Consider the following 25186-nt stretch of genomic DNA (forward strand, 5'->3'; position numbering starts at 1 on the left):
GCTGCGCCTACACCATCACCCCCAGCATCCACCTGCACTGCCCTGAGGCTACACTCTTCCCGTGGGGAGTTATCCAATCCCTGTGCTGCACACCAACACCAGCCTCAGCGGTCTGCCTCGCAGCGGCGGTTATCCCTGACCGCAATCCACGGGTGGCGTAGTCGGACATTCAAAACACTGATAAATAGACTGCCACAATTTGGTCTGACCACCCTGAGCCACGGGATCGGGTTGCCACTACTACCCCCATCAGCACCGTACACCAGAAGGCCCGGTTCCGGGTACCCCACGGCCCAGTGGGCGAGTCACATGAACCAGAAGATGCTTTTACAATGAAAGCCTATTGAGCGGCAGAATGAGACTCCATATCTTACACGCACGCCTCCTAGGGGCAAGACAGGTTACATGAATTCTTTGGAATCCTGGGGGAACCATTACTCAGGGCGACCATAGGCTGCGGCTTCTCTCAGGCACATGATGAACTCACTTGCCGTCCAGACAAATCTGACAAGAGTCCTCATAAATGGTTGAACAGTGGAGTTTAATCAAGTATGGCCAGTACCATTTAACTCTTTTGAAGCAATAGGGTTCTCAACAGTATAGTCTATTAAAGCAGACACGGTAACGGCAGTCTCTTCAGTAGCACAGTTCAGCACAGTTCAAATCTCTTAGCAGCACACTTCCACGCATAACACAACAGCAGTGCTCCCACCAGCAATCCCCGGTCCTGTCCCCAGTCCACAGGCTTTACATTCTAGTGCAGTGAGGTATGAGGGGGGGTTAGAACAGAAGGATGAGTCCAGTCCTCAGACGTGGTGTTCAATCCTTGCTTCTGCTAGACAACAGTTGACTCCTTTCTTCACTACTTCTGACACGCCCACTGGACCGTGGGGAACTCGGTGCTGGGCTGGTCGGTGCAGGGGATGTCACAGTGGCAGTGACCCGGTCCGTGACCCAGGGCGGTCAATAAAAGGAGATTATAGTTTTTATAGTTTAATGTTCGTGACGCCACCTGTGGTATGCGGCTATATGGGGCCGCCGCTGCGGTGCAGATCCTCTGGAGCTGATGGTAACGCAGAAGAGTTGGGACAGCTCTCCACAGGTAGAGCTAAGCTCCAGGGCAATGCAGGGATGATTTGATGAGGTAGATGTTGCTGTGCAATGTGGTGCAGGGGATGGCGCAGATAATAATTCTAGGACACAGTGGGGTGCAGTCTTCAAGGTTTACTCACAGTTGTCAGACTCCAGGTTCCCAGCGCCAGGGTAACCTCACACGCCGTCCTGTGTTTACCAAGGCAGTGGTTCAGCAAACTCCCAGGTGTTTCAGGAGTACATAACGGGACCCCATTCTGTGTGCCTTCCTCGGTCGTCTTCCTGCGCTGGCTCTCACCCTCCTGCACTGCGCCTCACAACCAGTGTCCCAAGCCAGTAGCCTCGGATCTTGGCGGGCAACGTGTAGTCCCCTGAATCCTATGCGGCCACCTTTTCGGCGATATAATTGCGGTAGTGGGCATCTGCACCCTGAAAGTACAGTAGCCTCTGGTTTTATAGCTGAGCCTTGTTGTTCTCCACTAGTTAGGGGCCGGTCCCCTCTGCGGTCTGATCCCTCCACGTCTGTGTAGATTCGGGCGCACGGGTGCCCCTGGGATCCCATCTGTTCCTCTTGGAGCCTTCCCTCTGCTCCCATCCTCTCTCTAAGTCTGTTCTCCTGGGACTCTCAGACTAGGCCCGCTCCTTCCTCCTCTCCTCCTGAGCAGAGCTCCTCCAGAGCTCCTGCTCCCAACTCTCTCTCTTTCTCCCTCTCTGACTGAACTGTCTCCTACAAGATGGTTCCCTTTTTATACTCCTTCTGAAGTTGCTCCCCTGTCCTACTTCCTCCACCCACACCCACTACATGGTCCCCCCTCACTCGGTTACCCCCACTTCCAAGCAGGGACAGGGCTGTACGCATGCATCTTGCCCCGCCTGCTGGTCTGGAATGGTGTAGTGTTGGATGCAGGTGGGTGGGTCCCGGGCAGTACTCCCTCCTTACCTGAGAGTGGGGCATCACACCTCTGGGTGAGATGCAGTACCTCTGTGGCGACTGAACGCGCAGGAGCGCCACATACCCCCCTGGTAAAACACAGCACATCCGCGGGCTGGAGCAGAGTAAAAACAAGGTATTTTAGACATACAAAATTTTTAGAATGCATTCACATAGAAGAACATCACACAACTTTTTCTTCCCTTTATGGGAGGCTCTTTTCTTAAACATTACAGGTTTCTATTAGCATATAAAACATTATAAAAGCATTTTTAATAACATTCTTCTTCATACTCATAAAACATTTTTCTTAAAGCTACAGTGAGATCCATAACCGCGTGTCCATCTCACTGAAGAAGGTGGAATTTTGAGCAACATGAGGGACCCGTCCAAAAACCCTCAACGTAGGCCCTGGGCGTGGCTGCAGGGCATAGGTGATCCAGCTGTTGGACCACGTCTTCGGCCACGTCAAATGGGTTTTTGTTCTGCGGTCTGTATAAAACCATAAAACCAATAAGAAGCACCTTAAGAAGTGCAAACTATGTACAGTTAAAAGTTTTTGACTGCTCATTGTCGTCAGCCTAATAGTTTTTATACCCTTACTGGGTACACTATATAAGTAAATAAACTTTTTCAAACCAACTTAAATGATTATTGCAATACCCTTCCGGGTAACTATCTACAGTTATATGAAAAAGTTTGGGCACCCCTATTAATCTTAAGCTTAATGTTTTATAAAAATTGGTGTTTTTGCAACAGCTATTTCAGTTTGATATATGTAATAACTGTTGGACACAGTAATGTTTCTGCCTTGAAATGAGGTTTATTGTGCTAACAGAAAATGTACAATCTGCATTCAAGCAAAATTTGACAGGTGCATAAGTATGGGCACCCTTATCATTTTCTTGTTTTAAATACTCCTACCTACTTTTTACTGACTTACTAAAGCACTTTTTTTGGTTTTGTAACCTCATTGAGCTTTGAACTTCAGAGCCAGGTGTATGCAATCATGAGAAAAGCTACTTAAAGTGGCCACTTGCAAGTTGTTCTCCTGTTTGAATCTCCTCTGAAGAGTGGCATCATGGGCTCCTCTAAACAACTGTCAAATGATCTGAAAACAAAGATTATTCAACATAGTTGTTCAGGGGAAGGATACAAAAAGCTGTCTCAGAGATTTAACCTGTCAGTTTCCACTGTGAGGAACATAGTAAGGAAATGGAAGAACACAGGGACAGTTCTTGTTAAGGCCAGAAGTGACAGGCCAAGAAAAACATCAGAAAGGCAGAGAAGAAGAATGGTGAGATCAGTCAAGGACAATCCTCAGACCACCTCCAGGGAGCTGCAGCATCAACTTGCTGCAGATGGTGTCACTGTGCATCGGTCAACTATACAACGCACTTTGCACAAGGAGAAGCTGTATGGGAGAGTGATGCGAAAGAAGCCGTTTTTGCAAGCACGCCACAAACAGAGTCGGCTGAGGTATGCAAAAGCACGTTTGGAGAAGCCAATTTCTTTTTGGAAGAAGGTCCTGTGGACTGATGAAACCAAGATTGAGTTGTTTGGTCATACAAAAAGGCGTTATGCATGGCGGCAAAAAAACACAGCATTCCAAGAAAAACACTTGCTACCCACAGTAAAATTTGGTGGAGGTTCCATCATGCTTTGGTGCTGTTTGGCCAATGCCGGCACCGGGAATCTTGTTAAAGTTGAGGGACGCATGGATTCCACTCAGTATCAGCAGATTCTTGACAATAATGTTCAAGAATCAGTGATAAAGTTGAAGTTACGCAGGGGATGGATCTTTCAGCAAGACAATGATCCAAAACACCGCTCCAAATCTACTCAGGCATTCATGCAGAGGAACAATTACAATGTTCTGGAATGGCCATCCCAGTCCCCAGACCTGAATATCATTGAACATGTGTGGGATCATTTGAAGAGGGCTGTCCATGCTCAGCGACTATCAAACTTAACTGAACTGGAATTGTTTTGTAAAGAGGAATGGTCAAAAATACCTTCATCCAGGATCCAGGAACTCATTAAAAGCTAAAGGAAGCGACTAGAGGCTCTTATTTTTGCAAAAGGAGGATCTACTAAATATTAATGTCACTTTTCTGGTGAGGTGCCCATACTTATGCGCCTGTCAAATTTTGTTTGAATGCAGATTGCACATTTTCTGTTAGTACAATAAACCTCATTTCAAGGCAGAAACATTACTGTGTCCAACAGTTATTACATATATCAAACTGAAATAGCTGTTGCAAAAACACCAATTTTATAAAACAATAAGCTTAAGATTAATAGGGGTGCCCAAACTTTTTCATATAACTGTATAGTTCAACTTTCAAACAGGGAGTTCAATAGTGTTGTTCTCTCTTTGGAAACACCTGTCCGCTATAGGCTGGCCCAGCCGGGTCATCAGCTTCAAACAGCAGGGGTGCAGTTTCCTCCTCCAACACTCGATGGACGTGTAAGGCGTACCACCCCCGATCTCCATGGTGACAGGTGTAGGTGGCCCTGTCTCCAGGGTACTTAGCTGCAACCGGAGCAGAAGCTGCTTGTGGAAAGCCAGGGTCAGCGACATCAGAGGTCAGGGGCATGTCCTCTGCGCTCGCCTTCTGCACATCAAGTGCGTACCACCCCCTCTCTCCTGAGTATTGTGGTAACCAGGCTGCTACTGGGATGTATGGAATAGACAGTGGCATTATGAGGGCTGCGGTAGCACCTGCTGTTGGAGCTTCTCTTAAGGTGGGCATCTTTCTTCCCCCCTAGTTCACCCTTGCCGGGGTAGGACTCATCGCTCCGGATGCTTATGTCATCGCTCCTTGCACAGCTGGTCACCGAGACTGCTCTGCTAGTCACTGTACAGCCGCACTCTTGCTGCACAGCTTCTCACACTTGTATTGTATTCACAGAGCTGCAGCAGCTGCGATCACACAGCACAGGGCTGCAGCAGCTAGATGGATGAGATCACACAGCCCTCTGCAGGGGGAGGCGACAATCTCCCCCCTCAGTCTGATGCAAAGGGGAAGGCTGGCACCATTCAGCATGAGTGACAGACAACTTTGGTACAGTCTATGCAAGTGGGAGGGGCCTGCAAAAAAAATGGTACCAGTGTTATGAGTGTGTGGGATCCATGTGTCACAGATGGACACATAAATAAAAAAAACTTCAAAGCTTCTCCTATACTTTTCAATGTTAAATACGGACAACGCATGGATGGCACGCTGAAGCCATCCGTGTTTTCCATGGACTCATAAACTAGTATTGGCACTTTTCATCCGTGCTGCTGAAAAAAAACCTGACATGTGAATAGCAGCATATATTATAATAGATATATGTTCTATATGTGAAAAACACGGATAGAACACATACATGTAACATGGAAGTGTGAATAAGCCGAACAGAGAGGAATAAATGAGGAATTGTCCCATTGTGACATTTATGGCATATCCATAGCATGTAAATTAAAAGTCTGAAAGATGTGAGTCCCACCTTAGCATGCTCAAACATTTTCTAGGCTTTCATAGAAGTGGATGGAGAGATAAATCACATGCCCTGCCACCTCTCTATTCCACGAGTGTGTACGCCGGGGCGCTGTTCTTGAGATAGATATGTGGCGCCCCTGAGGGTTCGGTCGCCACAGAGGTATTGCATCTCACCCAGAGGTGTGGTACCTCACTCTCAGGTAAGGAAGGAGTATGGCTCAGGATCCTAATACCAGCATTCACTACACCACATTTCCGGGGGACAGGGCGAGATTGCTCCTACGGGAGAGCACAGTCCCTGATCCCTGGCTGGAGTGGGGGGAACCACCTAGAGAGGGGGAACCATGTAGTGGATGGGGTGGAGGGAGTAGATCCTGGGAGCACTTGAGTAGGAGCAGTATAAAATAGGGACACCATCTTAGGTCTGAGAGAGAGTTCAGTCAGAGGAGGAGAAGTGAAGGAGCAGAGGCTCTGTATGAGGCGGGCCTAGCCGGTGAGGCCCAGGACTGAAGGAGAGAAGAGAGGAGTGGGAGCAGGAAGGCTCCAGGAACCAAAGGGACCCTAGGGGTGCGGGCCGTGCAGAAGGCCACCCGTACGCCCGCTGCTACCAGGAGGTAGAGGGGTCAGGCCAGATAAGGGGAACTGGTCCCTCAACTAGCGGAGAAACAGCAAGGCTCAACTAGAAACCAGAGGCAGCAGCACTTTATGTACCGTAAGCCAAAAGTCCACACCAGTCTCACTAAGAAGGTAGCCACATAGGACCCAGGGGACGGAACACACGTTGCCCGCCAAGGCCCGAGGGTACCGGATAGAAGTGTCACTGGGTGTGACGTACAGGGAGAAGGCCAGAGAAGACACACAGAAGGGGGTCCTGATAAATACTCCAGAGTTACCTGGGGGTCGGCTGAACCCCTCGCAGAGTGAGCACAGAACGATGAGGGCCGTTACATGGGTCCCTGTAACCAGAACTGCAACAACTGTGAGTAAAGATCTTGGGACTGCATCACACGGACGCTGTGTTCATTACTGATTCCCTGCACTACAACCACCATCATCCACCCACACTGCCCTGAAGCTACACTCCTCCTGTGGGGAGTAATAATACCCTTGCTGCCATACCACCAGCTTCGCAGGACTGTTCTGCAGCGGCGGCCCCCTTTAGCCGCACTCCACAGGTGGCGTAGTCGGACATTATAAAAACCCATATAAATAACCCCTTGGATTGACCGCCCTGGGTCACGGACTGGGTCACCGCCACGGTGACTACAACCCCCAGCGTCTACCGGCCCGGCTCCGGGTACCCCACGGCCCAGGGGGCGCGTCAACCTTCAGCTCACAGTACTGGGGAATTGCATCTATTGGGCATTTATTGCATATCATATCAGTATGCCATGACTGTCACAGATGAACAATTCCTTTAATACAGAATACCCTGATATAATATTTGATATATTTTCTAAAACAGGCAATCGCTATAATGCTTTTATTTGTGCCTCTCTTCAGTTCCGTTTTTCCAAAGGTATAGAGGCACAGGAATAACCACTTAGAGGGACTCTGGCAGCAGGTTTTTTCTATGTAATCCGAGGACAGTATGAGCTAGGGGTTAAAACACAGATTTCAACAATGAGTCACTTGTCAGGCTGTGTGCTTTTGTTTATTTGAAATGAAGGTTTTATCACCTGGTGATTATCATTGTTCAGACTACATTGCTCGGGCTGGCTAGGCCAACTCCACCCCCTGCTGTGATAAGTAGCTCACCTTCAATACACAATGTGCACACAGAGCCTGTTGTGGGCTGGGGAAGATTTCTCAGCTATGCTTTAGGGCTCTTTCACACGTACTGATATTTCCGGTACTGGAAAAAACAGATATTCATGTTCGTGTGCACCTGTATGGCACACATGTGACAATTGTGTGCCACATCAGGAGCAGACGTACCGGCGCCTGGGAATCAGTTTACAGTTAGCGCTGTTCCCAAGCGCCAGGTGCTGAACGCTGCCCTCATCATTGTCTCTTGCTCACGCTGCGATCAGCACCAGCAGGGGACAATGTTGAGAGTAGTAGTAGTAGTCTGCTCCCGCAGTGTCCAACTGTAAAAATACGAATAAAATAAAAAAGTCCTTATACACACCTGTCCTAAGTGTCCCCCTCTGTAATCCATGCAACTGCTCACATCAAGGAGTCAGGGAGAATGAGCCGCTGCAGCAAGCAAGCCCCGGACCTCTGCTGAGCTTAGTGAGTGACAGGACACCGCTTGCTGCAGGATATATCAGACATGTGCACTACAGGCAACATTCATCATTTGTGTTTATTTTAAGTCACTTTCCTTTTTTTGTCTTGCTTAATTTGTTGAAGTTTTTTGTGACAAATTCTTCAAAATGGCGCACATGGTACATTAACAGGCAGACACACATAAAATAAACTTGTAAATGAAAAACAGGTGAAAAACACAAAAAACTAGACTAAAAAGGCGCAAATGCAATAATGATTCCAACCCTACGTTTTCTCCTAAAGGTCAACCTCTCCTCCTCTCTGAAGATTGGGAAGGAACGCTTGTACTTCAGAGCCGGTATTTCACATCCTTTCAATTTTGTTGTGAAAGATATGGAACTGGGTTCTTTATCAGAATGGAAAAACTACCAATATAATCAAAAGGTAAATAGTAATATACACATGTAAAAAAAAGATCATAAAATGTGTAATATTCATTTATGTCAATTATAATTCAAAATACAAGAGAAACATTTCCACTTTCAAAAATATAGCGGTTATTTATAAAATAGATAGATTTCTTATTTACTCACTTATATAGTGCCATTAATTCCACAGTGCTTTACAGACATTATCATCACTGTCCCATCGGGGCTCACAATCTAGATTCCCTATCAGTTTGTCTTTGGAGTGTGAGAGGAAACCTGAGAACCTGGAGGAAACCCACACAAACATGGGGAGAACGTACAAACTCCTTGCAGATGTTGTCCTTGGTGGGATTAGAACCCAGGACCCCAGCACTGCAAAGCTACATTGCTAACCACTGAGCCACCATGCTGCCCATAGATAGATAAGGATAGAGATCTACGGACTGACATTACACAGACAGACGGACATTAGACGGACAGACATTAGACGGACATTAGACAGACAGACATTAGATAGACTATAGACAGACACATTAGACAGACAGACAGACATTAGACAGACAGACAGACATTAGACAGACATACGTACATTAGACAGACAGACATTAGACAGACAGATGGACATTAGACAGACAATAGACAGACGAATAGACAGACATTAGACAGACAGACGGACATTAACCAGACATTAGACAGACGAACATTAGACAGACATTAGACGGTCATTAGACAGACGGACATTAGACAGACAGATGGACATTAGACAGACGGACATTAGACAGACATTAGACAGACATTAGACAGACAAATAGACAGACATTAGACAAACATTAAACAGACAAACGGACATTACACAGACGGACATTACACAGACAGACAGATGGAGATTAGACAGACATTAGCAGGCATTAGACAGGCAGACATTAGACAGACATGATAGATAGCTATAGATAAATAGATTGTCTATCTGTCTCTCTATCATGTCTGTCTGTCTATCTATCTATCTGACAGACAGACTGACAGATGCTGGCACTCTTAAAGTGGATTTTCCAATATCATAATGAAGGTGGTGTGATATACTATAAAAAACACCTATACTCGCCCATTATATCCCCTTCAACTCCAGCGCCGCAACCATGATACTCCAGACCAATTATTTACTTGGCTGCATAGCTGATGTTCCTGTAAACACATATGACCGCTGCTGCCAATCGTTGGTCTCAGCATTCTTGTGCCAAACACCAAAGATCAATCATTCATTTTTGCATTCATTTGTTAAGATTATTTCAAACTAATTCTGGTTGCCATTGAAGTCAGAAGTGGGTTACTTCCACTCCATCATCAGACATATGACCTGACAGCTTATTTTGCTGTTTTGTGGCCATCCATTGTTAAGTAAATGGAACCATGGTTCACATGCCTTCACATTTTGTCAAAATGGATTACAATATTTCCCTATTATTTAAAATAACCTGTGACATGACAAGACTGTCCAAACTGCCAGCATCATGTTATAGAAAGGATGAGCTGAGCAGATTGATAATTCTCTGTAACAATATTCATTATACCTTGTCAGCTATTTAATTAAATCTGTGATGTTTCTATGCTTAGGAGTCCAGTAGGCGGAGTCACTCAATGATTGACACTCTATGAGCATACGTAGGACCGCCCACTGGATATCTAAGCCCTAAAGGAGAAAGGATTGTAATCAATATGTTAACAGTTATGCTAAATGATTTTGCACACAATGCTATATCCATCTGCCCCTCCTGGTCTATGACCTACTGCCGACAGATTGGACTGCATGTTCAACATTACAGGTTTCTTTAAGGGCAGGTGTAGATGACCGTATGTTCTCCATCAGAGCTTGATCAGAGTGGGATACATTTTTCTCGGATGTGGAGAATTAAAAAGAAATAAAAATTCCTCTATCTTTTCTATTCAGTCTGTCTGTGGAAATCGGAGCACACTCAGATGCCATCCAAGTGCCGCCCGATGTTTTCTATGGACCCATAGACATGAGTGGGCGAGTGCCTGAGTGGGCGAGTGCCATCTGAATATCGGAGGAAAATCGTGCATTCTGCATTTCTCTTCCTCAGAAAAAATAATCGGACATGTGCACAGCTCCATAGAATAAAACTGGTCTGGCTGTGATGCTTTTTTTGACAGATCACACTCGGACCGAAACTACGGTCATCTGCACCTGCCCTTAGGAGGTTATTTGCTTTAGGAAACCCTTTTACACATGCCCTATTAGAACATGAGGATTAATTACAGGGGTTACTCCTATCTATTTGTCAACGCTTAGAACCATTACTTAAAGGGGTCTCTTGGATAGTGCCCTGATGCTTGGGTGGCACATTGTCTTCAATCAGTGACATATAATGATAAGATTTCAGCCACAGTGTACTTATACTCATATTTAAAGGGAATCTGTCACCATATTTTTGCCACCTAATCTAAGAAGATCATGATCTAGAGACAGAGACTCTGATTCCAGCGATGTATCACTTACTGGGCTGTTTGTTGTAGTTTTGATAAAATCAGTTTTATCAGCAGGAGATTATCACTAGAGGACTAGCAAAACCTGCTGCCAGGTAGTCCTCCATATTCATCAGTTCTGTATAACTCCGCCCCCAACACTGATTGGCAGCTTTCTGCCTATGCACAGTGTACACAGAAAGCGGCCAATCAGTGGTGTGGGCGGGGTTATACAGAACTCCGCTTTCAGAGAACTGCTAGATCTGTAGCAGAGAAAACGGATTTTACCAAAACTGCAGCAAGCAACCCAGTAAATGATACATTGCTGGAATCATAGTCTCTTCCCCTACATAATGCTTCTCTCGGATGAAATAATAAAGACCTGGTGGGTGACAGATTCCAATGTAAATAAAAGGCAAGAATTGAATGCTGATTACAAATAATTTCCTCTTGCAACCACTCATGGTAACACTTGTGTGTTGTAGACACATGTCGCTTGGAATAAAGGCCTTCCTTTCAATATCACAGTAATCCTAGAGGACAAAGCATCTAATCTCTCCAGTGTATGGAATGGCTGTGTGGACATTGTACCAGGTCAGGTATGAACTATGTGATCACAAAAATGTGTTTGAAAAAAAATGATTTTCAAGTATTTCCCTGACCCTGATATGCATACATATACATAGAGAGTTAAAGGGATTGTCCACTACTAGGATGACCCCTTCTCAATAACTAAAGAACACTCCCATAGAAGTCAATGAACATATGAAGTCTACAGGTTCCTATAGTTTGTGTATCTGCAGTATAGCATATCTCTGAATGCTGTTAGCAGCAGCTCAAGCAAGATGGCGGTTCTTATAATCATCTGAAGAAAATATTGACAACCAGAAGACCACTAGCACCACCAATCAGAGCAAAGGAAGGTGGTTAAGGGCAGAGAGCCTGGGGCACTGCACATAAAGGGACTACCTTGGGTGCACTTCCACTTGTGACCTGAGGGGGGTTAAAATGTTTCCAACTCAATCTTGTTTATAAGAACAAACAATCATTTATGTTTTATTAACTTTTTGCGTCTCTGCAGGGTCAGAACTGCTTATAGGCTCCCTTTTAAATAGTTCATTTTAATGCTGGTTCCTGTTAATGTTGCAGAATTTCAAGTAATAATTCATATCATGTACTCCTCGCTACAGATGCAACACATCTTGACCACCAGAAACCTTCACTTATGCGGGTATTTGGAGAAAACAGCAAATGTGGTTCAGGAAATTGGGAATTTGAAGTGGAATGACAAAACAATTGTGCAAAGTATATTGTATAAGGTAAATTATATTGCAAGTGTGTGTAAATATATATTAAATATATGTATGTGTGTATATATATATATACACACAGGTGCATCTCACTAAGTTAGAATATCATCAAAATCATCAAATAAATATTAATTTATTTCAGTTCTTCAATAAAACCAATATTATATAGAGTCATTACAAACAGAGTTATCTATTTAAGTGTTTATTTCTGTTAATGTTGATGATTATGGCTTACAGCCAATGAAAACACAAAAGTCATTATCTCAGGAAATAAAAATAATTAACATAAAACACCTGCCAAGGCTTCCTAAGCATTTAAAAAAGGTCCCTTAGTCTGTTTCAGTAGGCTCCACAATCATAGGGAAGACTGCTGTCCAGAAGGCAGTCATTGACACACTCCACAAGGTCCCAGGTTCCAATTTTCATTTGGAAATCAAGGTCCCAGAGTCTGGAGGAAGAGTAGAGAGGCCACAATCCAAGCTGCTTGACGTCTAGTGAGAAGTTTCCACAATCAGTGATGGTTTGGGGAGCCATGTCATCTGCTGGTGTAGGTCCACTGTGTTGTATCAAGACCAAAGTCAGCGCAGCCGTCTACCAGGAGATTTTAGAGCACTTCATGCTTCCCTCTGCCGACAAGATTTTTGGAGATGGAAATTTCATTCTCCAGCAGGACTTGGCACCTGTCCACACTGCCAAAAGTACCAATACCTGGTTTACAAACAACAGTATCACTGTGCTTGATTGGCCAGCAAACTCGCTTGACCTTAACCCCATAGAGAATCTATGGAGTATTGTCAAGAGGAAGATGAGACACCAGACCCAACAATGCAGACGAGCTGAAGGCTGCTATCAAAGCAACCTGGGCTTCCATAACACCTCAGCAGTGCCACAGGCTGATCGCCTCCATGCCACGCCACATTGATGCAGTAATTGATGCAAAAGGAGCCCCGACCAAGTATTGAGGGCATTTACTGAACATACATTTCAGTAGGCCAACATTTTGGATTTTAAAAACATTTTTCAAGCTGTTGTTATAAAGTATTCTAATTTACTGAGATAATGACTTTTGTGCTTTCATTGGCTGTAAGCCATAGTCATCAACATTAACAGAAATAAACACTTGAAATAGATCACTCTGTTTGTAATGACTCTATATAATATATGAGTTTCACGTTTTGTATTGAAGAACTGAAATAAATTAACTTTTTGATGATATTCTAGTTTAGTGAGATGCACCTGTGTATATTGTAGTGATTCACGCTCTCAGGTAGGTATTAGGTAGCATTCATATAGCCACTGGATTTTTAGGTCAAAATAATGTGATGTTTATTTCCACTGGTTGCACAGTGCCAAAACAAAACCATTAACACAAAATCCTTTGCCTTGTCCATGCGCTAGCTAAACAATATAGACCCTGGCTACTCACACACCGCTGAGTTAGTCTCAGTTTGGTCAAACACAACAGCTATTGTCCATAGCAACCAGTGATACTTGCAGTTTGGTGCAGATGGCCTGTGCAGTCTCTTCACAGAGAGATATTTTGGCTTGTCTCTCTCCCAAGCTACAATACAATCTACTCTGGTCAGCTTCCCCCAGCTGACTGACTTAGATGAACACCTAACCTGGTTATATACAGAGCGAGACAGGTGAAAATAATCAGAGACTGTAGAGCTAGGATTTAACCCTAGCCTACCTGTCTTTTCTACCCTCATCTGCCCAAAGCCGGGGGTTGGGCACCATTTGCCAACACACAGAGCCTACAGAGCTTTAAATTGACCCAAATGTGAGGCTCATGCTTGATGACACGAGGCTGACCTAGTAACTTCAAGAACCTGCCTCTATTTATGGGTACCGATTTTCGGATGTGCTGATTTTTGGAAGGCGGCAACCTTCCTGCCACTTTGACACCCTCAATGTTGGCTTCTGACCGGGCCAGCAAGCAAGGGGTTTTGAGTGGGTCCCTACCTTTCTAGAGTTTTAGTAAATTGACATAATATACGTGAAAAGCCTTCCTTTGCTATGGTCGGTGTACTTTTCAGTTGACCTTTCCCATCTTTTCCACCACCCTATAGAGTCCCTGCCACTTGGTAAGGAACTTGCTCTCCATTGTGGACACTAACACCAGTACCCGATCCCCAGGCTTAAACTGTCTCACTCGAGTCAACCGATTATACCCCCTGGATTTTTCCTCTTTTGCTTTGAGGAGGCAATCTTTTACCTGTCCCTTCACTTTGGTCCCACAACACAACCGATCATTATGCCTGGCCCCTTGCAGAAACCGATTAATGGCTCCTGTCTCCTGGGGAACCCCATTTAACACACTTATATTTTCCAGAATACCTATTACTGTTAAGTTCCTAAGCTGGACCGTCTCATAGTTGTCCTAGGACTCCTCCAGATCAGGGATATTGGCCTCAGGGGATGTTTCCTCATCCTTCTTTCTAGCCAGTACAGTGAACCGAAATTCACTGTTTACAGTACATCATTTGCCTTTGTTACCATAGCCTACTCCTGGTGGCTTACTGGACTACTGGATGCTACAGCTTTAGCCCATAAGTCTCAAAACAAAGGAAAATCTTGACCAATAACAATAGCATATAACAAGTCCTTGACCACTCCCAGTTTGTGGAACACAGAACCACAGTCTGCACATATTTCGACCTGAGCCATGGGATAGTTCTTGGTGTCTCCATGGACACGCCTTATCCCCTCCCCCTTCCCGTCCAGAAGTCCCGTCACTTGGACACCATTCAGTCACCTGGCATTCCTGAGTGTCCCCTCGCCAGGATGAGAAACTGCACTGCTAGCAGGGTAGGTGAAGTAGAAGTAGCGCCGGCCTACGCTGCAGTTCATTGGCTCCACAGTCAAGGGACAATCCGCTGAGTTATGACCCAAGAGTCGACACCTCCGACAGACAATGGTACAAGATGTACCCTTTCAACCTGGCTCTGACCTCTCTTGGGTCTTTGTGCAATTCTCAGACGTGGCATTGGGCTCCATCATTTAGTTCTCCCAGAAATGTGACCTCAGGCACCTCTGATTGCTCAGGGCTCAATGGCCAAGTATCTTTCCACAAGGCTCACAAGGTCATCTGCATTCTGGGAATCTGCTTGGGCATCCCAGCTTTGCATAGATTTTGGTAGTGAGTGGATAAATCGGTCCACTACCACTCTTTCCACCATCTGTTAACAAATTTACTGGCGCCATAAGGGTAAAGACTAATTAGTCGGGGAAGCTCCCATAAGTATAGACCACAACCCAAAAAGAAAAGTGGAGCCAAAAATCCCCAATGAATAAGAAGAATTTTGTATATAAAAAATATCAACTTTATTAGAACATGATTAAAAATAATTCTAGTAGTATTCTGTATTTAACATGGATATTTGTTAGGTGAAGACACAAGAAAAGAAAATGACTATGCAGGCGAAAAAGTTAATATCATTTAAATATAAATATATGGGTAGTGTTACTATCAACATTATAATCCAAAATTACATATCCAAGGTCTATAATTTTGCATATTATCAACATTATATCTATCAAAATCATGTAAAGTGACAAGTGCATATGTAGCACCCTGAGGGTTCGGTCGCTACAGAGGTATTGCATCTCACCCAGAGGTGTGATATCTCACTTCCAGGTAAGGATGGAGTGTGGCTCAGGACCCTAACACCCACTACACCACATTTCCGGGGGGCAGGGCGACAATGCTCCCAAGAGTGAGCGCAACTGCCCCTGTCCCTGGCTGGAGTGGGGGGAGGGAACACCTAGAAAGGGGGAACCCGGTAGTGTGTGGGTGGGGATAGTAGATCCAGGGTACACTGTAAAGTAGGAGTATATAGGTGGGCACCATCTTAGAGACAGAGTTCAGAAAGTGGGAGAGAGCAGAGAGAGAAGCAGGCTGGAGCAGGGGTTCTGCATGGGCTCTGCTCCGCAGGCAGGCCAAGTCTTAAGGCCTGGGCCTGGAGGAGAAGAAAGGAGAGGAGAGGAATGGAGGAGGCTCCAGGATTGGAGTGAAGGGACCCCAGGGGTGCGGACCGGCCAGCCGCCACCGCACACCCGCCACTACCAGAATAGGGGGGTCAGGCCAAGAAAGGGAACCGGATCCCTAATCTAGTGGAGGAGAGCAATTACCCTCAGCTAGTAACCGGAGGCCGTGGCATTGTACGTGCACGGCCCCTCACTACACCCGTTAGGAAGGCACCACATAGGACCCAGGGAAACGGAACATACGTTTGCCCGCCAAGGCCCAAGGCAGCTGGACAGAGAAAGGACACACGAAGGGGGTCCTGAAAAGCATTCCAAAGGTACCTGGGAGTTGGCCGAGCCCCTCACCTGGTGAGCACAGAACGACTTGGGCAGCCATTACCTGCAGAAGTGGCTTGAAGTGTAAAACTGTGAGTAAAGACCCTGGACTGCATCACTGGACTCTGAGTCATTACTGTTGCTCCCGCGCACCATTACCCCCACCATCGGCACTCACTGCCCTGAGGCTATACTCCCGTGGGGAGTTATACTACCCCCTGCTGCGCACACAACATCAGCCTCAGCGGTCTGCCCGCAGCGGCGGTTCTCAGTGACCGCAATCCACGGGTGGCGTAGTCGGACATTTAAACATTAAAACCCAAAGAAACAGATCCGCCACTGGTTTGACCACCCTGAGCCACGGGACCGGGTCGCTGCCACGGAGACTACAACCCCTAGCACGACACAGAGAGACCCAGCTCCGGGTATTCCCCTACACACACGGCCCAGGGGGCGCGTCACATATATCATAGATCCAGTAAGCTATTGAAACAGCCAAATACGATAAATAGCAAATATACCCTATAATAGGAACATGCTTACCCTTGTGTTAGTGAGTGCGTCCTGCGCGTCAAACTGCCCCAATGCGCATTTCGCATAAGCTGCTTCATCAAGGGACCTCTTTTCACCATCTGTGCTGGAGAGCAGGTCTCGGGCTTCAGCCATTTTTGCACCAGGTGTAACTGTAAGGACTCAAGACACTGGGGAACCAGAACAGCGAGGAGACGTGGCAGAGGGGAAGAGTTTGATAAGGACTCTGGGGACAGGGTTGTCAGGGAAATCAACTCAAGAGAAAAACAGCACGTGTGCAAGTTCCGAGGTAATTCTGGCGCTGAGGAGAGAGACTGGAGGAGCAACAGCAGCGTCCGGAGCTCCTGTCAGGAAGAAAGGTGCCGTGTATCTGCCTAGCCCAGACGTCGACGGTCAAGCTTTGAAGATCTGAGCAACGCCAGTCAAGGTTCCTCACCCGGGTGACGTCAGTCGACAGGACGGGAGCAGGTTGCGGCGGCACGGTTCTCAGACGTGTGTGCCAGTGACAGGATGTCGCAGAGGCTCCGGAGGTGTCAGATCGGAGATTCACGGTTGGGTCGGCGACCAGGAAGGACGTGCGATACGGGCTGTTATCTCTGTCAGGGATATATGGTACGAGGCATGGATAGAGGGAAAGACAGCAGTCAGACGGGGACCAGCAGACGCCAGAGCAGCATCGTGAAAGTGGATAGAGAGTTATGGGGAAACAGGCAGCAATTTGTGATAGGAACAGAGTATTACCAAAGCTTTAAAAGACTGCCCCTTCCTAGTATAGTTAATGACATTCTAGTTCCCCTTCCCTCCAGTAGATCATTTTAAACTACCAGCCCCTGAATTCTAGTGTATTCTGATAATTTATTCTGTTAGAAATTGTTACCATATAATACGTGTTTTATAATTAATATTAGTTTTTAAATAAAATAAATATCCTGTTGTTCTTCTTGTGTCTCCGCTGTTGCATTCTGGTACCTGCTTATATAACAGGTCAAACATCTTGGACCAGGGAGATTTTTCCGTCTCTTTGGTAGCTCCAGAGGTACACCCATTGTGCCCGAACTGCCAGGGTGACGCCCAAACATGCCATAATCTCCTCCTTCAGCTTGTCGTGCTCCCTGGCACCCTGCATGGCAAGGTTGTAGTATGCTTTCTGCAGTTTGTGACGCGCCCCCTGGGCCGTGGGGTACCCGGTGCCGGGCCGATAGATGCTGGGGGTTGTATTCACTGTGGCGTTAACCCGGTCCGTGACTCAGGGCGGTCAGTCCAAGGGGAATTTATATGTATAGGTGTTAATGTCCGACTACGCCACCTGTGGAATGCGGCCAATGGAGACCGCCGCTGCGGAACAGTCCTCTGAAGCTGGTGGTTTTGCAGCAAGGGTGTTATAACTCCCCACAGGAAGAGTTAGCTTCAGGGCAGTGTGTGGATGATGGTGGTTGTGCAGGGTGTCAGTAATAACCATAGAGTCAGTATAGTGCAGTCCCAGGGTCTTTACTGATGACAAATAGACAAGCCTAGACTGGAGCACTGGCTAGAAGTAAGAGTCCGGTCAGCCTGGAAGCAAACATAGAGTCCTCCTTGCCAGGTGGAGTTGTAGGCCTCCCCTTCTCACTATACTCTTTGGCTTTACTGCTTGTAGCTGTGTTGTAGCCCACGTCCCTGAGTGTGACGTTCTGTGCTCACCCGTATGGCTGGCAGCTCGGGCCTTGTACATACGTCGCTCCTCCGTGGTGGTGCTGGTCCCTCTGTGCTGCTGAGCCTCCGGGCGTCTGATGGGGCAAGGAGACCTGCAATCTCCTGCCCTACGGTATCTGCTGCTGGGCCTGCAGTGCCCCCACAGCCTCGGACTCCGGTGTCCGGTCCTCTGTGTATTTCATCTAGGACGAGCTTCCTCAGCACCAGTCCCTAGCTCCTCTCTCCTCGATGTCCTAAACTCAACTCCTGACACTAAGTCTAACTAACCCCGCCCCCAGATACCAGTTGCCAAGGGGAGGGGACTCCCCTTGCTGGTCTGGAGCCAGGAAGTGTTGCATGTTTAGTATCCCTGACTAGGGGACCCTTCCTTGCCTCCTGGCATATCATTACCTCTTTTTAGGAAGGCAAAGCCACTGTGGCAACCGGACCCCTGGGGTGCCACATTTGCGTGTAAGGTATGGATCTAGAACCTCTGCCCATTTCCTCTGTCTTCTACCCTCTCAAATACACTGTGTGTATATGTTTATACATATGTATAAACATCTGTATAAAAATATATATATTCTCTGTGGCTACTTACACGTCAGTTTTGTTTGTTTTGTTTTTGCTGACCGATGGTAATCATTAAAAATGGAGATGTCCAATTCTGGTCCATACTGTGGAGTCATTAATAAAAGGGGACTTCTGGATTAATATAAGATGCATTAAATGGGTTGTCCCCTTTCAGAATAGTGTTTCCTAAAAGCTCTGTCAGTAGCAAGAAAACAAACTGTGTGTACATATACAGTAGAGACCAAAAGTTTGGACACACCTTCTCATTTAAAGATTTTTCTGCATTTTCATGACTTTGAAAATTGTACATTCACACTGAAGGCATCAAAACTATGAATTAACACATGTGGAATTATATACTTAAAAAAGTGTGAAACAACTGAAAATATGTCTTATACTCTAGGTTCTTCAAAGTAGCCACCTTTTGCTTTGATGACTACTTTTCACACTCTTGGCATTCACTTGATGAGCTACAAGAGGTAGTCACCGGAAATGGTTTTCACTTCACAGGTGTGCCCTGTCTGGTTTAATAAGTGGGATTTCTTGCCTTATAAATGGGGTTGGGACCATCAGTTGTGTTGTGCAGAAGTCTGGTGGATACACAGCTGATAGTCCTACTGAATAGACTGTTAGAATTTGTATTATGGCAAGAAAAAAGCAGCTAAGTAAAGAAAAATGAGTGCCCATCATTACGTTAAGAAATGAAGGTCAGTCAGTGCGAAAAATTGGGCAAACTTTGAAAGTGTCCCCAAGTGCAGTTGCAAAAACCATCAAGCGCTACAAAGAAACCTGCTCACATGAGGACCGCCCCAGGAAAGGAAGACCAAGAGTCACCTCTGCTTCTGAGGATAAGTTTATCCGAGTCACCAGCCTCAGAAATTGCAGGTTAACAGCAGCGCAGTTTAGAGACCAGGTCAATGCCACACAGAGTTCTAGCAGCAGACACATCTCTACAACAACTGTTAAGAGGAGACTTTGTGCAGCAGGCCTTCATGGTAAAATAGCTGCTAGGAAACCACAGCTAAGGACAGGCAACAAGCAGAAGAGACTTGTTTGGGCTAAAGAACACAAGGAATGGACATTAGACCAGTGGAAATCTGTGCTTTGGTCTGATGAGTCCAAATTTGAGATCTTTGGTTCCAACCACTGTGTCTTTGTGCGGCGCAGAAAAGGTGAACGGATGGACTCTACATGCCTGGTTCCCACCATGAAGCATGGAAGAGAAGGTGTGATGGTGTGGGGGTGCTTTGCTGGTGACACTGTTGGGGATTTATTCAAAATTGAAGGCATACTGAACCAGCATGGCTACCACAGCATCTTTCAGCGGCATGCTATTCCATCAGGTTTGCATTTAGTTGGACCATCATTTATTTTTCAACAGGACAATGACCCCAAACACACCTCCAGGCTGTGTAAGGGCTATTTGACGAAGAAGGAGAGTGATGGGGTGCTACGCCAGATGACCTGGCCTCCACAGTCACCAGACCTGAACCCAATCGAGATGGTTTGAGGTGAGCTGGACAGCAGAGTGAAGGCAAAAGGGCCAACAAGTGCTAAGCATCTCTGGGAACTCCTTCAAGATTGTTGGAAGACCATTTCCGGTGACTACCTCTTGAAGCTCATCAAGAGAATGCCAAGAGTGTGCAAAGCAGTCATCAAAGCAAAAGGTGGCTACTTTGAAGAACCTAGAATATAAGACATATTTTCAGTTGTTTCACACTTTTTTGTTAAGTATATAATTCCACATGTGTTAATTCATAGTTTTGATGCCTTCAGTGTGATTGTACAATTTTCATAGTTATGAAAATACAGAAAAATCTTTAAATGAGAAGATACCAGGGATGTGTGTCTCTGTCTGAAGCCTTGATAGACTGAGCATGCTCAGTGTGGCGCCATTACGAAAATATGTCCAGGACAAGAGAGAAAGAAAGAGATAGGCAAATTCGTGAGTACACCCCTATATTATCAGTAAATTATATATACAGTAGTCAGCATAAGTGAGTACACCCTGCTGTATTCTCAGTACATTATATACACAGCGCTCAGCATAAGTGAGTACACCCCCTGTATTCTCAGTACGTTAAATATACAGCGTTCAGCATAAGTGAGTACACCCCCTGTATTCTCAGTACATTATACATACAGTGCTCAGCATAAGTGAGTACACCCCCTGTATTCTCAGTACATTATATATACAGCGTTCAGCATAAGTGAGTACACCCCCTGTATTCTCAGTACTTTATACATACAGCCCTCAGCATAAGTGAGTACACCCCCTGTATTGTCAGTACATTATATATACAGCGTTCAGCATAAGTGAGTACACCCCCCTGTATTCTCAGTACATTATACATACAACGTTCAGCATAAGTGAGTACACCCCCTCTGTATTCTCAGTACATTATACATACAGCGCTCAGCGTAAGTGAGTACACCCCCTATATTCTCAGTACATTATATATACAGCCCTCAGCATAAGTGAGTACACCCCCTGTATTGTCAGTACATTATACATACAGCGCTCAGCGTAAGTGAGTACACCCCCTGTATTCTCAGTACATAATACATACAGTGCTCAGCATAAGTGAGTACACCCCCTGTATTCTCAGTACATTATATATACAGCGTTCAGCATAAGTGAGTACACTCCCTGTATTCTCAGTACATTATATATACAGCGTTCAGCATAAGTGAGTACACCCCCCTGTATTCTCAGTACATTATATATACAGCGTTCAGCATAAGTGAGTACACCCCCCTGTATTCTCAGTACATTATATATACAGCGCTCAGCGTAAGTGAGTACACCCCCTGTATTCTCAGTACATTATATATACAGCGTTCAGCATAAGTGAGTACACCCCCTGTATTCTCAGTACATTATATATACAGCGTTCAGCATAAGTGAGTACACCCCCTGTATTCTCAGTACATTATATATACAGCGTTCAGCATAAGTGAGTACACCCCCCTGTATTCTCAGTACATTATATATACAGCGTTCAGCATAAGTGAGTACACCCCCTGTATTCTCAGTACATTATATATACAGCGCTCAGCGTAAGTGAGTACACCCCCCTGTATTCTCAGTACATTATATATACAGCGTTCAGCATAAGTGAGTACACCCCCTGTATTCTCAGTACATTATATATACAGCGTTCAGCATAAGTGAGTACACCCCCCTGTATTCTCAGTACATTGTATATACAGTGCTCAGCATAAGTGATTACACCCCCTGTATTCTCAGTACATTATATATACAGCGTTCAGCATAAGTGAGTACACCCCCCTGTATTCTCAGTACATTATATATACAGCGTTCAGCATAAGTGAGTACACCCCCTGTATTCTCAGTACATTATATATACAGCGTTCAGCATAAGTGAGTACACCCCCCTGTATTCTCAGTACATTGTATATACAGTGCTCAGCATAAGTGAGTACACCCCCTGTATTCTCAGTACATTATATATACAGCGTTCAGCATAAGTGAGTACACCCCCCTGTATTCTCAGTACATTATATATACAGCGTTCAGCATAAGTGAGTACACCCCCGGTATTCTCAGTACGTTATACATACAGCGTTCAGCATAAGTGAGTACACCCCCTTTATTCTCAGTACATTATACATACAGCGCTCAGCGTAAGTGAGTACACCCCCTGTATTCTCAGTACATTATATATACAGCCCTCAGCATAAGTGAGTACACCCCCTGTATTGTCAGTACATTATACATACAGCGCTCAGCGTAAGTGAGTACACCCCCTGTATTCTCAGTACATAATACATACAGTGCTCAGCATAAGTGAGTACACCCCCTGTATTCTCAGTACATTATATATACAGCGTTCAGCATAAGTGAGTACACCCCCCTGTATTCTCAGTACATTATACATACAGTGCTCAGCATAAGTGAGTACACCCCCTGTATTCTCAGTACATTATATATACAGCGTTCAGCATAAGTGAGTACACCCCCCTGTATTCTCAGTACATTATATATACAGCGTTCAGCATAAGTGAGTACACCCCCCTGTATTCTCAGTACATTATATATACAGCGTTCAGCATAAGTGAGTACACCCCCTGTATTCTCAGTACATTATATATACAGCGCTCAGCGTAAGTGAGTACACCCCCTGTATTCTCAGTACATTATATATACAGCGTTCAGCATAAGTGAGTACACCCCCTGTATTCTCAGTACATTATATATACAGCGTTCAGCATAAGTGAGTACACCCCCCTGTATTCTCAGTACATTGTATATACAGTGCTCAGCATAAGTGAGTACACCCCCTGTATTCTCAGTACATTATATATACAGCGTTCAGCATAAGTGAGTACACCCCCGGTATTCTCAGTACGTTATACATACAGCGTTCAGCATAGGTGAGCACACCTCCTGTAATCTCAGTACATTATACACACAGCGTTCAGCATAAGTGAGTACACCCCTGTATTCTCAGTACATTATATATACAGCTCTCAGCATAAGTGAGTACACCCCCTGTAATCTCAGTACATTATACATACAGTGCTCAGCATAAGTGAGTACACCCCTGTATTATCAGTACATTATATATACAGCGTTCAGCATAAGTGAGTACACCCCCTGTATTGTCAGTACATTATACATACAGCGCTCAGCGTAAGTGAGTACACCCCCCTGTATTCTCAGTACATTATACATACAGTGCTCAGCATAAGTGAGTACACCCCCTGTATTCTCAGTACATTATATATACAGCGTTCAGCATAAGTGAGTACACCCCCGGTATTCTCAGTACGTTATACATACAGCGTTCAGCATAAGTGAGCACACCCCCTGTAATCTCAGTACATTATACATAAAGTGCTCAGCATAAGTGAGTACACCCCCTGTATTCTCAGTACATTATACATATAGCCCTCAGCATAAGTGAGTACACCCCCTGTATTGTCAGTACATTATACATACAGCGCTCAGCGTAAGTTAGTACACCCCCCTGTATTCTCAGTACATTATATATACAGCGTTCAGCATAAGTGAGTACACCCCCCTATATTCTCAGTATGTTATACATACAGCGTTCAGCATAAGTGAGTACACCCCCTGTATTCTCAGTACATTATACATACAGCGCTCAGCGTAAGTGAGTACACCCCCCTGTATTCTCAGTACATTATATATACAGCGTTCAGCATAAGTGAGTACACCCCCCTGTATTCTCAGTACATTATACATACAGCGTTCAGCATAAGTGAGTACACCCCCCTGTATTCTCAGTACATTATATATACAGTGCTCAGCATAAGTGAGTACACCCACTTGTATCCTCAGTACATTATATATACAGCGTTCAGCATAAGTGAGTACTCCCCCCAGTATTCTCAGTACATTATACATACAGCGCTCAGCTAAGTGAGTACACCACCCAGTATTCTCAGAACATTATATATACAGCGTTCAGCATAAGTGAGTACACCCCCCTGTATTCTCATTACATTATACATACAGCGCTCAGCTATGTGAGTACACCCCCCTGTGTTCTCAGTAAGTTATAAATACAGCGTTCAGCATAAGTGAGTACACCACCCAGTATTCTCAGAACATTATATATACAGCGTTCAGCATAAGTGAGTACACCCCCCTGTATTCTCATTACATTATACATACAGCGCTCAGCTATGTGAGTACACCCCCCTGTATTCTCAGTAAGTTATAAATACAGAGTTCAGCATAAGTGAGTACACCCCCCTGTATTCTCAGTACGTTATACATACAGTGCTCAGCATAAGTGAGTACACCCCCCTGTATTCTCAGTACATTATATATACAGCCCTCAGCGTAAGTGAGTACACCCCCTGTATGCTCAGTACATTATATATACAGTATATAGCGCTCAGCGTAAGTGAGTACACCCCCCTATATTCTCAGTACATTATATATACAGCCCTCAGCTTAAGTGAGTACACCCCACTGTATTCTCAGTACATTATATATACAGCCCTCAGCGTAAGTGAGTACACCCCCCTGTATTCTCAGTACATTATAGATACAGCCCTCAGCGTAAGTGAGTACACCCCCTGTATTCTCAGTACATTATATATACAGCGTTCAGCATAAGTGAGTACACCCCCCTGTATTCTCAGTACATTATACATACAGCGTTCAGC

At 45.2% G+C, this 25186-nt stretch overlaps 1 protein-coding gene across 1 annotated transcript in view; it reads left to right on the plus strand.

Moving 5' to 3' along the window:
- The window catches only part of LOC141162056 (uncharacterized), a 539567-nt gene that overhangs the window by 382817 nt on the left and 131564 nt on the right, over positions 1-25186 (plus strand). Inside the window, exons 57-59 of the mRNA XM_073647724.1 lie at positions 8026-8166; positions 11117-11230; positions 11822-11950. Of these exons, the coding sequence (XP_073503825.1) occupies positions 8026-8166; positions 11117-11230; positions 11822-11950 (384 nt within the window). The remainder of the gene's footprint in view (positions 1-8025; positions 8167-11116; positions 11231-11821; positions 11951-25186) is intronic.

The sequence above is a fragment of the Phyllobates terribilis genome, unplaced genomic scaffold, assembly GCF_046119375.1.
Source record: "Phyllobates terribilis strain yellow unplaced genomic scaffold, ASM4611937v1 Scaffold_9__5_contigs__length_417890890, whole genome shotgun sequence".
NCBI classification, from domain to species: Eukaryota; Metazoa; Chordata; class Amphibia; order Anura; family Dendrobatidae; genus Phyllobates; species Phyllobates terribilis.